The 16,046-nt window shown below is 35.8% G+C and overlaps 2 protein-coding genes across 5 annotated transcripts in view; one reads left to right on the top strand and one right to left on the bottom strand.

Moving 5' to 3' along the window:
• mpv17 (mitochondrial inner membrane protein MPV17) overlaps window positions 1–16,046 on the bottom strand; it is a 309,255-nt gene that overhangs the window by 65,941 nt on the left and 227,268 nt on the right. For all 4 annotated transcript variants that reach the window (XM_051925496.1, XM_051925494.1, XM_028796789.2 and 1 more), the window contains exon 3: window positions 4,631–4,746. In XM_051925496.1, coding sequence (XP_051781456.1) covers window positions 4,631–4,746 — 116 coding nt within the window. The remainder of the gene's footprint in view (window positions 1–4,630; window positions 4,747–16,046) is intronic.
• Window positions 13,393–16,046, top strand: part of LOC127527285 (uncharacterized) — a 193,446-nt gene continuing 190,792 nt past the window's right edge. The window contains exon 1 of the mRNA XM_051925493.1: window positions 13,393–13,531. The gene's annotated coding sequence lies outside the window, so the exon portion shown is untranslated. The remainder of the gene's footprint in view (window positions 13,532–16,046) is intronic.

The following is a 16,046-nucleotide window of genomic DNA, read 5'->3' as shown; positions in this document are numbered from 1 at the left end:
TTTAAAACAGAATATAGATGCTTTTATACTTGCAAGTGAAATAACAAATTTATATTTTTATGTGTCATATTTGCCAAGTATGCTGTCATACAGTGTCCAGGAACAGACGAAGGCTGTAGTACAAAACACACCATATATTTCTAATTTAACAAAATAATTTTTTGTCTTCTTGATGCCTGTTCAAGTCCCAGGTATTTTACGACACCAGGGCAGATTAAATAGGAAATAAAATCTTTTCTGGTAGGGAGAAAAGTAAAAGAGTTAAGCCATTAGGAGCTTTATCCTGTTACTAGTTTATAGACTGCAATCATAATGAAAACTGCAAAAATGACTTATAAAAAAAATGTTTGTATTCCGCTTCACAGTAAATGAAAACTTTAAATACACTTATTACTATGAATAAATGAAGTTCATTAAACACTAGAATGATGCTGAAAATGTTTTCTTTCATTGGACAAATTTCTTAAAGTATAAAAGAGACATGATACAATCATAAAGAACAGTTTTATTTAGATACCAATTAACCAGTCAGAAGAAGAGGAATACAAAGTCAGTTCATTAATGAAACTAACAAGAAATGGTATACATTACTGTTCCTTCTTTCACGTTTTATTTTTAGTTTAAAAACTTCTTTATCTCCTTAGCTAAACTCTTAAGCATTTTAAATTTTAGTTGATGAGAGTTTTGAATTATTATTGTGTGTTGGTAGACATCTTTATTGTTTTTTTGTATAAATCTTATATGTATGTATCTATGTATGTACCAACTCTAACAATGTTTGTCATATAGTATGACGTGCCTTGGGTTGTTTTGTTTTATCTGTGTAGCAATGTCCACTGTTTTGCACATATTTCATTCTGGGATAATAAAAGTCTACCTACCTGCCTAAATTAAGTACAGCTGCTTTATGCATAAGGAGTTTTCCAAAACAAACGAAAGTGTAGCAAAAGCAGTCATTTCTCATGCACTTATTTCAATTGTTTCTGTGCATTGCTTGAAATTTGATTTAACGCATATCATTTAATTGTCACTCTATAGACATTTGGGGGAAAAAGAAGGAATTAAATATTGCAAACACCCAGGTAATACTTAAACATTAATTTTTTTTGCAGAATATAATTCATATTTGGATCTGTGTAATGAAATTTTGAAAAGTAATTCTGCTTTATGCGGTAATATCAATTGCAAAACGCATGCCCCTTATGCTCCCTCACAGTATGATATGATGATAAAAAAGACTTGCTGTTTTACTGCAGTGTTCAAGTGAATGCACAGTTTTCTAAGGGGGGGGGGGGGGGTTAAGACTTATTACTGTAGTTTTTCTAGCTGACCACTTGAGCATCAGACAGAGGTATTTATGGCTCTGCTTCTTTAACAGAAAAGGAGTACTGTATATATGTACACAGCAAAATATATGCTAATACCTGAAAAAAAAAATTCACTACATCAAAATCACTTATCACAAATACATTACATGAACAGGAAATGTGTTTTACTAAAACTGATGAATTAGGCAGTGTAGATCAGTGGCTAAGGCTGGCAGGTTAGTCTCACTATGTGACCCTTGAGTTATTTAAAATGCATGTGCAATGAGCGTAGATAATAATGTCACGTAATAACCAGACGACCACAGGTTCAAGTATTGGGATACCAGTACAGTAATCCCTCCTCCATCGCGGGGGTTGCGTTCCAGAGCCACCCGCGAAATAAGAAAATCCGCGAAGTAGAAACCATATGTTTATATGGTTATTTTTATATTGTCATGCTTGGGTCACAGATTTGCGCAGAAACACAGGAGGTTGTAGAGAGACAGGAACATTATTCAAACACTGCAAACAAACATTTGTCTCTTTTTCAAAAGTTTAAACTGTGCTCCATGACAAGACTGAGATGACAGTTCTGTCTCACAATTAAAAGAATGCAAACATATCTTCCTCTTCAAAGGAGTGCACGTCAGGAGCAGATAGAGTCAGAGAGAGAGAGAGAAAAGCAAACAAATCAATAGGGCTGTTTGGCTTTTAAGTATGCGAAGCACCGCGGCACAAAGCTGTTGAAGGAGGCAGCTCACACCCCCTCCGTCAGGAGCAGAGAGAGAGAGAGAGACAGAGAAAAACAAACAAGCAAAAATCAATACGTGCCCTTCGAGCTTTTAAGTATGCGAAGCACCGTGCAGCATGTCGCTTCAGGAAGCAGCTGCACAGAAGGTAGCAACGTGAAGATAATCTTTCAGCATTTTTAGACGAGCGTCCGTATCGTCTAGGTGTGCGAACAGCCCCCCTGCTCACACCCCCTACGTCAGGATCAGAGAAAGTCAGCGCAAGAGAGAGAGAGAGAAAAGTAAGTTGGGTAGCTTCTCAGCCATCTGCCAATAGCGTCCCTTGTATGAAATCAACTGGGCAAACCAACTGAGGAAGCATGTACCAGAAATTAAAAGACCCATTGTCCGCAGAAATCCGTGAAATATATTTAAATATGCTTACATATAAAATCCGCGATGGAGTGAAGCCGCGAAAGGCGAAGCGCGATATAGCGAGGGATTACTGTATAGTAACCCCATTTAGTATTGACAAAAAGAAAAGTTTAACAAAAACAAAGAAATTATCGATCACTATATCCAAACAGGATAATAATAATAATAATTCATTACATTTATAGAGCGCTTTTCTCAGTACTCAAAGCGCTATCCACACAGGGAGGAACCGGGAAGCGAACCCACAATCTTCCATAGTCTCCTTACTGCAAAGCAGCAGCACTACCATTGCGCCACCTGTGAGGACATAATAAGAGGTCAGAAAACAATCACGGTTTTTCAGAGTTTCTCTCACTGTATCAAGGATGTAAAAAACAATCCTTTCCAATGTCATCATTGTATATAAACAGAAGAGCCTCTCCCAAAAGGAGTGATGGTTTAAGAAGGAGAAGATGTGGTCATGCATACTCCTTGTTTTAATCGTACCAATCTAATGACAACAGGTGCTTTGGTAGTACATTAGGAAAGGTTAAAGGTGTCTATTAGACAGTGTTCTATGTAATTTTGTTTACTCTGTTTTGGGGCTAGTACGTTTACACCTTTTTCCCAATTGTCAGCAAATATTAATATGCTTGAATTTTCCACTTATAAGGTCTTTTAAAAAATAGGTAAGTTATTTTGGCCTAAATAATCTCTTGACATCATCAAAATTATATTGTACCACATAGACTTGTCTTATCTGGTCTTCAAACAAACATGATTATTTAAAAGCCTCCTTTTCAATAAATACTGATATTTATCTGTTAAGAAAATATTAAAATTATATGATTAATCGGTGTTCCTTTAATGAACTCAGGACTCTCAGGCTGAAAGACAGCAGTGCCAACAACTATATCACCATAACACTCTGTAAGAATTGCAAACCTCATAAAAAGAAAGCAAAAGCTAGCTGTCTGCAAAATTTTACATTACATAACAAACTGTCTTAAATTTGCTTAAATCGCTTAATGGAGCCTATCCTGGTAGCACTGCACGCCAGACAGAAATCAGCCCAGGATAGGGCACCAGTCCATCACAAGGCCCAATTTACATTAAGCCTCTCTTCAGTACACTCATTCAGTAAATACTCAGTAATTACCTGGTTAAGTATAGTGTAATTAAACATTACTATTATGTACTTAATGTGTACTTTAAGTAACAGTACAGGTGAATATGTATTTCTTATGCTTACCCTACAGTTTCTTTTGTATTTATCTACAGTATATTGTTGTCTGAGATGCACAGAAGTACACAGTAATTATATCTTGGTACAATGCAGTTAAGCAGGTAACTCCCACAGCCAAAAGACATGCTTTTGTGTCAAATGATGATATGAAAATGGACTTGAGCAAATATGGATATGTGGGTAAATGTGTCTAGCGTTGACTGGAATGTCTACAATGGTTAGTTCCTGCCTTATATCCATCCCTGATAAAGACAGCTTCTGGCTTCCTTCAACCCTGTACTGAAAAAATCATGTTTACAAAATGAATGGAACAAAGCATCACTTACATAATACTAACAGAATAAAAAAGTATATAAAAAGTGTTTATATTCAACAAATTAGATGAAGTCACAGACACTATAAATGAATACATGCATTCTAATCAAGTGTTCTCGTACCCATAAAACCCCACATTCTGGAAACTGATATACTGGCATCACTGAATGACAGAGAACATATAAATAATTTGGGATGCTTTATGGTCTCTTTTAAAGCACTGATTTACAAATAAATAAAATAACAATCTGTTCCTCCAGATTTTCAAAGGAAAAACAGAAAGAGCCTAACGTCTTGTTGTCACAGCTTTGCAGCAGTTTTTGATGAGAATATAACTGGCACTTAGTATATGTGTGTGAATCTACACCTTGCATTATCTCTGCCAATGTAGCTGCTCAGTTGTAATCATCCATCCTGTAATCTTTCATATAGTATTTGTCCAGATTAAAAGGAATAATTTTCACTAAAAAGATACATTTACTAAATATCACATCATTTGGAATTAAATGGTATTTAAAATGTAAGCAATGAAACCTCTATTGTACTTTAATAACATCCTCAATGAAGGAAATTCACTAACAGTTGTCTGTTGAAAATTGTTGAAAGGAAAAAGTACTTACCACAAAGAAAAAGCCAATACTCATCATCTTTACTGTCCTTTTCACATTGTGATTTCTAAGTCCTTTCTTTTCTACAACTTGCTGTGAAATGATATCCCCTACACCCACAAGTGTTCCTGCAACAAGAAATATAAAAAGGTTTCATTTAAAATATAGGACTTTTTATTCTAGCTATCTTTTCTAAGTTTGTTTCACTTTTTATATTATGCATTTGCTAGTGATTTATACATTTATAGCCTCTTTCTAAACTTAAACAGCAATTTACTTTAATAGATACATAGATGACAAGCCGGCGCCTGGATAATAATAATAATTCTTTGCATTTATATAGCGCTTTTCTCACTACTCAAAACACTCAGCAATTGCAGGTTAAGGGCCTTGCTCAAGGGCCCAACAGAGCAGAGTCCCTATTGGCATTTACGGGATTCGAACCAGCAACCTTCCAATTGCCAGTGCAGATCCCTAGCCTCAGAGATGTCATGCTGGATGTCATGAATTGTAGTTCGTCTGTAAATTTAAAATCCATTTAAAATTAATTTATCCGATTTCTAGTGTCTACAATCAGTGACAAGCCAGATCAATTCTAATTTTAAATAAAACTAGTAAATAAGTTTAGAAAAAAAAATAAAACATTGAGAAATACAGAGATCATGTAGAAAGGTTTCTGCTTGTACAGCACCCAAAAGTAAGATACCAACTTTTCCCTAATTCACGTAATAAAATCAGTCACAGATTTTGTATTAGTGACCATTCAGTCCACCAGACTTATCTTATTAGCTTAAAGCTAAGTTGTCCCAATATAGTCTCAAGACAGGGTTAGAAGTTGTCAAGTTATCCCTTTGAACAGAATAAACCTGTAGTTTGTTCCAAATTTCCATAACCCTTTCTCTGAAGAAGTGCTTCTTGGCTTTTGTCTATATTGAGCTTTAATTTCTTTTGGTGTCCATAAATATATAATTCAGTAATTAATTGAAAAAAATAATTCTGATGTGTCAATTTTATTAGTTCCCTGATGAATTTTGAACACGTCTTAGGCCCAGTGCAGCCTTCTCTACTCAAATTAAAGAGGTTTAGGTCCCCTAACATACTTTTTAAATCCTAGGATGTACTTCTTTGCTGTTCTTTGCAGTTTCTGGAGCTGCTGTTTTTCTGTAGTGTGCAGACAAAATTGCACACAGTGCTCCAGTTTCATCCTCATTTACACATTATACTGCCTGACTAGGTCGCTTGATTTATAAGCAACAGTTTTTACAAAGTAATCTCAATTTTTGATTGCCTTTTTAATTGCTTATGCACATTGCCTAAACAATGAAAAAGTTGTTTCAATTTAAACATCTAAATCCTTTTTAAAGCTTCTTTCATGTAGTATTGTGTTGCCCATCTTATGTTTAGAATTCATGTTTCATTTTGCCCCCATTAAGTTTTTGGTACTTGCCACCACTATGGTACTTGTCAATTTGTCCATTTTCAGGACTGTTTTTATTTAGATGCACACCCACTTCTGAGTTCTCCTTACTTGCCACACATGGCCTTAGTAGAAGAAAAGACTACTTCAATATTTTGAAGAGTCTGTGGGCTATTGCAAGCAGTTGGAATTAGTTACTAGTATAGGTGAATGTTATAAAATTCCCCAGGAAAGAAGAGTGACAAAAGTATAGGCCTCAAAAAATTCTAGGCCAGACCAATACTCACCTGGTCTAGAACACAAAAAAGACCTCACACCAACTTGCCTAGCCCCAGCTCAAAAGTCTGGCTTTAAATTAAAATAGGGTTATGGGTTTAAAATTTTAAGACATCACAAAATTAATCAAAATTTATTTTCTGAGAAGAAGGTAACAGTAAACATCTAGTCTTTATGAACAAAACAAAATTGAGCTCCTTTATTTTTCAAAAAAATATTTAAATATCAACTAAAAAAACAAACAAAAACAAACCAGGGAAGACAAGGGAACAGATGAAGAAATACATAAAAAGGTTATGCCTAAAAAGTAATCTATAATCCAATCCCTAAGTCACAAAAACAAATATTAGGAAAAAAAGAAAATCTAACAATACTCAATAAACTTGATCCAAACTTCACAACTCTCAACAATGTTCCAGAGGTCCTGACTATCTGTCCTTAAGCTGATACAGATTGTGGGTCTGTCCCCTGATAACTTTATTTTAACGGGAAAGAACACATAATAAAACACGAATGCCAACATACCTAACAAGTACTGCATAAAAAATAATGTTTCAAACAAAACACACAACTGTATTAAACACATTGCCAATAACAAATTATACAAAATTATACTTAATAAGCAGCAAACAATATTATAGAAAACATTACTTGAGCCAAGGACAAAATCCTTGCTAAACCATAACATAAATATCTTGAAGTAATTTAAATGAGCAGCTTCAGTGTCAGACGCAGGGAAACCTAGAAAAACTGAGAGCCTACAACAGTCACACAATTTCCATTCTAGTGTTGCCAAGTGAATGGTCCTTCTAAGAGATAGCAAGCTACATAAAACAGTAATGAAAGGAGAAAATCCCCATTGAGTCAGCACTGATAAACTGCACAGCACTATTACATATTTATTTGGGGCTTTTATTATCATGTTTTTTAAAGACACTATTTAATAACATGTTCAGTCCAATTCATCTATAAACTAGAGTTTCCTTTTAATTTGACAATTTGTGTAAATATTTAAAGATCTTAGAGGAAATAATTTTCCCTTAATGTATAACAAATTCAAATTTTCAGAGTACTAAAACCGAAAAGTGATTTTTCTTTGAATCATTTTTTTACCTTTTCATTTTTTATTGCACTTTTCTATCTTTCCATATGGATCTATATACTTGTTTATCCAATATATTGTAAAACATCTAGTAGAAATTTATGCACCTTTTTTCTTCGTCTATATATAATACCTCACACATGTCTCTGCTCACCTGCCTATGAGACTAGTATAATACAAATCATCAAATAAAGTAGAAAATTATTTAATCACTCTCTATGACTATATTTGGAGTCTTACTTGACATCTGCCTAACATTTCATTTCAATTTGGCTTGTTTAACCAAAACTTAATTTGCAGTAAATAAGCATTATTTGGGAGAGATGATGGCATAGTTCTGAGCACTGCTGCTTCATATGGAGTATAAGCCCTGGCCTGATCGTTGTCTGTGTGGCGTTTGCATGTTCTCCCAATGTCTGCATGCCTTTTTTGTGTGTACTCCTCTCAATATGATTGTATTGAGTGTGGCTGTGAAGGCTGTCTCTCTGTCTGTGGTTGCTTCCTGCCTTTCTCCATATGCTGCCAGGATAGGTTCTCTGAGAATAGATAAATGCAAGAATGTGTTAATTAGCCCCAAAATTAGTCAAAACACTTTCACAATACAGTATGTTCTAGCTATGGTACCTCATATCACAGAAACTGACAATTTTAGCCACTGTGCAACATCCATGCACTGCACTTCATTGTTATTTATGTACAAAAATCTTTAAAAATGAATGAAATCAAGCCCCACACAATGCATTTATAAGATTAGAATTCAAAATAATAATATACTCTACCAGCACAAATGGTTGTCCTGTTTGTAATGCTTATCTTTTCACAGCTATATAATGTATGCATATGAATACATTTCTGGGCACCTATATGGTTAACTATTAACTGGAAATGTTATTGTGGCAGAATTTTAAAAAGATTTAAAAAAAAATCCTAGGGCCATAACATGTCTTAAAAAAATCACTTGCCACTTACGCACGAACATAATTTTATTTGAGAGAGCTAAACAGAAACTATTTTTGGGCCAAGAAATGTCCATCCAGAACTTGTGCATCACTGATTTAAATCTTGCAAACACTGCCAAGTAAATGCCATTTTTAAAAGGTTTTATCTATGATGACTCTTCTAGAAATCAAAAACACCCACTGCATCACAAACAGGAACCTTGTATTCGAACACAATGTTCTTGGTTTTTATACCATTATATTTCACTGTGGCATGTATGATGATACTGTACCAATGCATCAAAATATCTAAAAGTGTGTGTGAACTGCATATATGCTTATTTATTAGATTAGATATTTTCATCTGCACATTTTATTTTATTCATCTTATTATTTTTAACACATTCTCTTATTTACTCTACCATTTTAGCTTTCCCCTTGCTCCTGTATTTCTTTATGACAGTCCCAAAATATTTACATGAACTTTTAAACATTTAATTCTTGCATAGATTGATTTTTTTTATATTGTAACCACATATTACATCAACAAGACCTTCTAGATTCTAGTCTTGGACTATATAAGTCATCTTGTGAAAGACCACTCGGACCTATGGCAGTTTCCATATTGGACTAAGATTGGATGGGAATATGCAATTATGAATCTGCTTCACAGGGCTTATTCCTTTCTATTTGGTCAGAGCTGGCAGCCCTTTGAGGATTCTGTTTTTTGAATACTCCTATGATTTCAATACCATACACTCATTCACATTAAGATGTAAGTTCAGGGATAAGCATATGAATGAGTCCATGGTGTCCTGGATAATGGACTATTTGTCTGGCAGACCACAGTTTGTAATACTCAAGGACTGTGTCTGTAATGTAGATGGCAGCAACACCAGAAAAACACTGTTTCTGTTTAGCCTGTACACCTTGGACTACAAATATAACACCAGGTCATGTCACTTGCAGAAATTCTCAGGTGATTTTGCACTAATGGGGTGTATTGACATGTTGGATGAGACAGTGTAAAGTTATGAGTTAAAGAACTTTGTTTCTTGGTGCACAGAAAATGCTCTCAAAATCTGCGCATTATAACAGCCAAATGACAAGCTGCCTAAAAGCACCAGTGACTGCATAAATGTTTTCCAGTCTCTGACTGTCTTTTTCTTTTTTGCTTTTTGTTTTGGCAAGACAAACACACCTGTTTTGTGTTTGCAGGTTCCACAATACCCACTTTCTTCTCCTCTCCTTGTGGCCGCACTATATAAACTGTACTTCAACCTAAGCCTGCCCCTTTCACTTAGGACAAAATCAAACCTGCCTTATTTTGTTTTGGTGGGCTGCAGACCACTATGAATGATTCGCACAAGAAGTCACACTACTCAACTGGCAGTTATTATATTTCAGGCAGGTGTTCAAATGTTGTTTTTATGTTTATTTTGTTATATTCTATGTTAACAGTGCTGATTATATAGATTCCTTATCTGAAGGTGTATTCTGTTGTTGGTTTTGTTTTGTGTGTGGTTCCTCGAGAGGTAGGAACACTTGCCCATCACTGTCAAGGATCTGCCCTCAGCACTATAAAGTTTGAGGACAACCCACAGTCCCTTATGTTCCATTCTGCATGTGCTTGTGGTGTGGTGGGTTTAGTTGGATTTGATATTATTCCTGTGCTTTTGTGATATTCTCAACTTTTTGAGACCTGTAGATCTGTTTTTGAATTTGTCTCTTCGATTTTGTATTTGGATGATGCTTGCTTTTAAAAATTGCCTAGTTTGAAGGCACTGTCTTATGTATCATTTTGTCTTGTGCTTCTTGGAGCTTATTTTGTGCCACAGAGCATTTTGTATAAATAAATCTTTTTATTTATAAAGATTCTTTGTTTCTCTTTCAGCGGACTAGCTGATAGGGTTGATGGTTTCCTAATCTATTGGCCATTTTTGAGTATTTTTTGGAGTTATTTTTGCTTTGGAACTCTACAGGTCGTAACAGCAGTCACAGGCACATGATATAAATGTCCTTGACACTCTAAGATTATGTAAATTGCTTAAGGAATAAACAGATGTTTCCAGTTGTGCTCACTAACTTGTACAGGTGCACATGGGAGTCCACGCTCACTGGCTGTGTAACACTGTGGTATGGTACCTTTTCAGATCAGGACTGCAAAGCACTACTGAGGGTGGTTAAGTGGACTTGCCTTAGAAATGCAAACAGTATTATTAAAACCTCAGCCGTCCTACTTTACTAGGACACATTTTAAAGGTATATTCCACCCAAAAATATTTATTTTGCGTGTTACTTACCCACCTCTCCCACTAATTCACTGGTCAAGTGTCTTGTCTTCAAATCAAAAGTGCAATCCTATGTGAATGGGAGGCCTGTTTGTGAACTATTTTCCTCTTCCGGAGATATATATATTTAACAATATGTTATTTTAACAATAGCAAAAAGTATATGACAGAATGACTTAACATACTGATTATGCAACACAAGTAAAATGAAATTTTTTTCATTAAAATTTTTGATATTGTTTACTGTCATTCCATGTTAATCAGAAATATTTCTACTTCAGTTCTCCATGAAAACATGAGATTAAAATTTTTTCTTGCCCATCATTACAAACTACCAGGGGTAACTAACATGAAAAGTATCATTTTTGGGTGGACTATTTCTTTAAGGAACAGAAGTTGTTATGTGTTGCCTCTATACATGATAATCACCTATTTCATCATTATTTAGCCTATGCAATATTCAATCTGTGGAGGTCATTATACAGTGCATCCGGAAAGTATTCACAGCGCATCACTTTTTACACATTTTGTTATGTTACAGCCTTATTCCAAAATGGATTAAATTCATTTTTTTCCTCAGAATTCTACACACAACATCCCATAATGACAACGTGAAAAAAGTTTACTTGAGGTTTTTGCAAATTTATTAAAAATAAAAAAACTGAGAAATCACATGTACATAAGTATTCACAGCCTTTGCTCAATACTTTGTCGATGCACCTTTGGCAGCAATTACAGCCTCAAGTCTTGGCACACCTATCCTTGGCCAGTTTTGCCCATTCCTCTTTGCAGCACCTCTCAAGCTCCATCAGGTTGGATGGGAAGCGTCGGTGCACAGCCATTTTAAGATCTCTCCAGAGATGTTCAATCGGATTCAAGTCTGGGCTCTGGCTGGGCCACTCAATGACATTCACAGAGTTGTCCTGAAGCCACTCCTTTGATATCTTGGCAGTGTGCTTAGGGTCGTTGTCCTGCTGAAAGATGAACCGTCGCCCCAGTCTGAGGTCAAGAGCGCTCTGGAGCAGGTTTTCATCCAGGATGTCTCTGTACATTGCTGCAGTCATCTTTCCCTTTATCCTGACTAGTCTCCCATTTCCTGCCGCTGAAAAACATCCCCACAGCATGATGCTGCCACCACCATGCTTCACTGTAGGGATGGTTCCAGGTTTCCTCCAAACGTGACACCTGGCATTCACACCAAAGAGTTAAATCTTTGTCTCATCAGACCAGAAAATTTTCTTTCTCATGGTCTGAGAGTCCTTCAGGTGCCTTTTGGCAAACTCCAGGCGGGCTGCCATGTGCCTTTAACTAAGGAGTGGCTTCCGTCTGCCCACTCTACCATACAGGCCTGATTGGTGGATTGCTGCAGAGATGGTTGTCCTTCTGGAAGGTTCTCCTCTCTCCACAGAGGACTTCTGGAGCTCTGACAGAGTGACCATCGGGTTCTTGGTCACCTCCCTGACTAAGGCCCTTCTCCCCCGATTGCTCAGTTTAGATGGCCAGCCAGCTCTAGGAAGAGTCCTGGTGGTTTCGAACTTCTTCCACTTACGGATGATGGAGGCCACTGTGCTCATTGGGACCTTCAAAGCAGCAGAAATTTTTCTGTAACCTTCCCCAGATTTGTGCCTCAAGACAATCCTGTCTCGGAGGTCTACAGACAATTCCTTTGACTTCATGCTTGGTTTGTGCTCTGACATGAACTGTCAACTGTGGGACCTTATATAGACAGGTGTGTGCCTTTCCAAATCATGTCCAGTCAACTGAATTTACCGCAGGTGGACTTCAATTAAGCTGCAGAAACATCTCAAGGATGATCAGGGGAAACAGGATGCACCTGAGCTCAATTTCGAGCTTCACGGCAAAGGCTGTGAATACTTATGTACATGTGCTTTCTCAATTTTTTTATTTTTAATAAATTTGCAAAAATCTCAAGTAAACTTTTTTCACGTTGTCATTATGGGGTGTTGTGTGTAGAATTCTGAGGAAAAAAATGAATTTAATCCATTTTGGAATAAGGCTATAACATAACAAAATGTGGAAAAAGTGATGCGCTGTGAATACTTTCCAGATGTACTGTATATAGTAAAGTTTTTGTTTAGAGTTTCAGCTATTTCCACAGATGTTTAATGGGATTTAGATCAGGACTCATAACAGTTTACTTCAGAATTGCCCATCTTCTCATCTATTCATGGGCAGTTTTGGAGTTATGCTTTGGGTAATTATCATGCTTGAAGATCCAAGACCTGTTACTGAGACACAGGTTTCTGACATGGGACTGTATGTTTCATTCCAAAATGACTTGACAGTCTTCTGATTTTATTGTGCCCTGTACAGTATCAAAGAGGCAGCAAAGCAACCTGAAAACAAAGCCCCCTCCGTATTTCATGATAGAAATAGTATTCTGTTCTTTGAAAGCTTTATGTTTTCTGTAAACATAAATCAGAGTGATTTACCAAAAAGCTGTAATTTTGTTTCATCTGTCTAAAGAAAAGTCTCCCAGAAGGACTGTGGCTTGTTAACAGGCATTCTGGCCAACTGCAGCCATCCCTTTATATATTTCCCTGGATCCCATTTTCATTCAGAAAGCCACAGATGGTGCAACTTGAAACTGCTGAGCCTTGAGCTTAAAGGTCAGCTTGGACTGGTTTTAAACTTTTCCTTGGTTCATTATTAACTATTCAAACAATCATTCTCTAAAATTTTGTGGCAATTTTCCTCTTGCTGCTATGTCCAGTTTTGTTGACTAAAATCCCATGGATCTTAAAACATCTTTATAATATTGACAACAGCTTTCATGGGAACATCAAGCTCTTTGGAGCCTTTACATTGACCACACTTGCCCGTTACCTCTTTTCCATGTTTAGTGTGGCACACACAGTGACACAATAGGTGAGTAAATAAATTTCTCCATTTAAAGTGGCTGAATGAGCGATAAGAAGAATCACTTAAAATTATTATAAGATTGAAGACACCTAAAAATTGTCTGCTTAAAGTATCAGACTATATAGTTAGCGTGAATATACAGTATATATATATATATATATATATATATATATAAACTATTTCTTTATTTAAACAGTTTCTGTTTAAACCTACACTAACTCACAAGTCAAACAGTACATTTTGGAATTACATTACAAATCTATTTACATACTAAAACCGTACATTTATTTTAGTATGAGAGATAATTCAAGGTTATACTATACCATGTAAAAAAGCAACTATTAAAACACGCAAAAATAAAAGAATATAAACAATTCAAAGGAAATTATCTTGTAAGATGCAACTGTTCAATGTGATTTCCTTAAAAGGAGCAAAAACCACAAACATTTAATGATTAAATTTAAAATCTGTGTTATTGAGCTCAACAGCTATTGGTGTTCCAGCTGCCACCCTGTGGCCATTACAAGAACAATCATTTATGAGTAAATATTGAAGTACTCTCTAGTCCGGAGTGATGTCCTAGTAGAAAAATAACAACACAAAATGTATGTACTCATGTATATTTTCATGTCAGCATGTGACTTTGCATTGCATACAAGGGCCACGCTTATAACTTTAACAATAATCCATAGAAGAAGAAAAAATGTCAATACAGAGGAGTGGCAGTTTCATGAATGTACCCAAAAGTCAAAACTGGTGACTCTTACCGCATTGATCCACTATTTGGTATTTCTATCCACATGATTTGTCACAAACTGAGATTTACCATACATTGTAATTCTTTTCATTTGCAGTGAATGTGTATTCCACTGAAACCCCATTTTGTGCTAATAAGCAATTGTGAATTCCACTTTGCCTATATGTAATGCTATAATTAATGCTATAACCATAACACCGACAGATGCATGGAATTTGATTTTGTCAACTTTGTAGAAGTAAGCCATAGCTAAAAATGTAACATAAACACAACAGTAGGACGGCATGGTAGGTCACTTCCCGGGTGATCCCTGGTGGAATTTGCATATTCTCCCAATGTCTGCATGGGTTTCCTCAAAGTAAGACATGTAGGTTAAGTGAATTGCCCTATAACCAAATTGACCGTTATCTTCGGTTCCTGTTACATTCATGTGTTATCCCACCAATATCTAAGGCTCCCATCCACACAATTGAACACAACCTCAAATGGTCTTGTAGAAAGCAGTTCCTTTCAGCTTTCATTTTTGTAAATATATAACTAGCCACACTGTAAGAATATAGCTATGGATGCAAATTACCTGAAAATTCTGAGTCAACTTTACTCTACTCTAATGTCTCACTGCAATCACAGTAATAGCAGTAACCCTAAATAAACAAATACTTGTCATTCAATCCATCAAAAACAAGTGCAAGTATTCATAAAATATGCAAAAAATACATTTGTACTAATACTATGAAAGTGGTTATTCAACTTAAGATTACCTTTTTTTTTTCCAAAATCTCAGGTAAGTATTTAAATTATTAGTACTGTGAAGTGACTGAAACTTCAAAATAAACTATAGATGGCATGAGTTATTGCTGCTTTCTAAAATCCATATTAGTAGTAGCAGCAGCAGCAGCATGAGGTGCTAAATGTGTATTGACGGGGATCCAGAATAAACATAATTAAAATATGGTTTGATAGACAGACAGACAGATAGATTTTATTGATGCCTGCTGTTAAACTGTCCCTAGTGTGTGTATGTGTTCACCCTGCCACGGACTGGTAAGCTGCCTTACGCCTGTTACTTGTTAGTGTAGGCTCTGGTTTCCCCAAGACCCTACTCTGGATAAGTGAGTTTAGAAAATGAATGGATGGATAGAAGAACAACAGTATGAATAATATAAAATATATGTAACCATGGGGGACATGCAAATAAGAATTTAATTGTAGTATTTACACATAATAATAAACTCGAGTTTGAACTTATTTCTCGTTGGAAAGAAAGCTACATCTCATAGTTGAAAGTCAAAGGCAACTGGACTTGCTATATAATCTTGATAGCATTTAGCCATATATTTAAGAGATTTTATCAGCTCAAATGAATGGTGGGAAATTCCCCAGCATTTAAAAATCCACTGGGTGATTGAACCCTTTAGTCTTGTTTATTAAAGGCACATTTTAAATACATGACTGGAGGAATAAATTGGGGTAAAACCACTGGACTAAAAATGTTATGACTACTACCTGATAGGTTAGAGTCACGTGACTGAAACTGTGACTTGGGGTGAAACGTTTTTGGCAAAGATGTAACGACAGCATTGTTAACTACTTACAACAAAGGTTCAAATGTTAAGAATCTTCCCACCATTCAAATGAACTGATTAATGACAAAACAGTTTCAAGATTGTACAGCAAGTTCAGTTGCCTTTAACTCACTATTACAAGATACTATATCTTATGACCCCCTCCTTTAACCGTCACCTTATCGTGGTGGAGGGGTTT

Source organism: Erpetoichthys calabaricus, chromosome 3 (genome assembly GCF_900747795.2).
Source record: "Erpetoichthys calabaricus chromosome 3, fErpCal1.3, whole genome shotgun sequence".
Classification (NCBI taxonomy): Eukaryota; Metazoa; Chordata; class Cladistia; order Polypteriformes; family Polypteridae; genus Erpetoichthys; species Erpetoichthys calabaricus.
The sequence above is the reverse complement of the archived record's forward strand: the minus strand, read 5'-3'. Positions and strand labels throughout refer to the sequence as shown.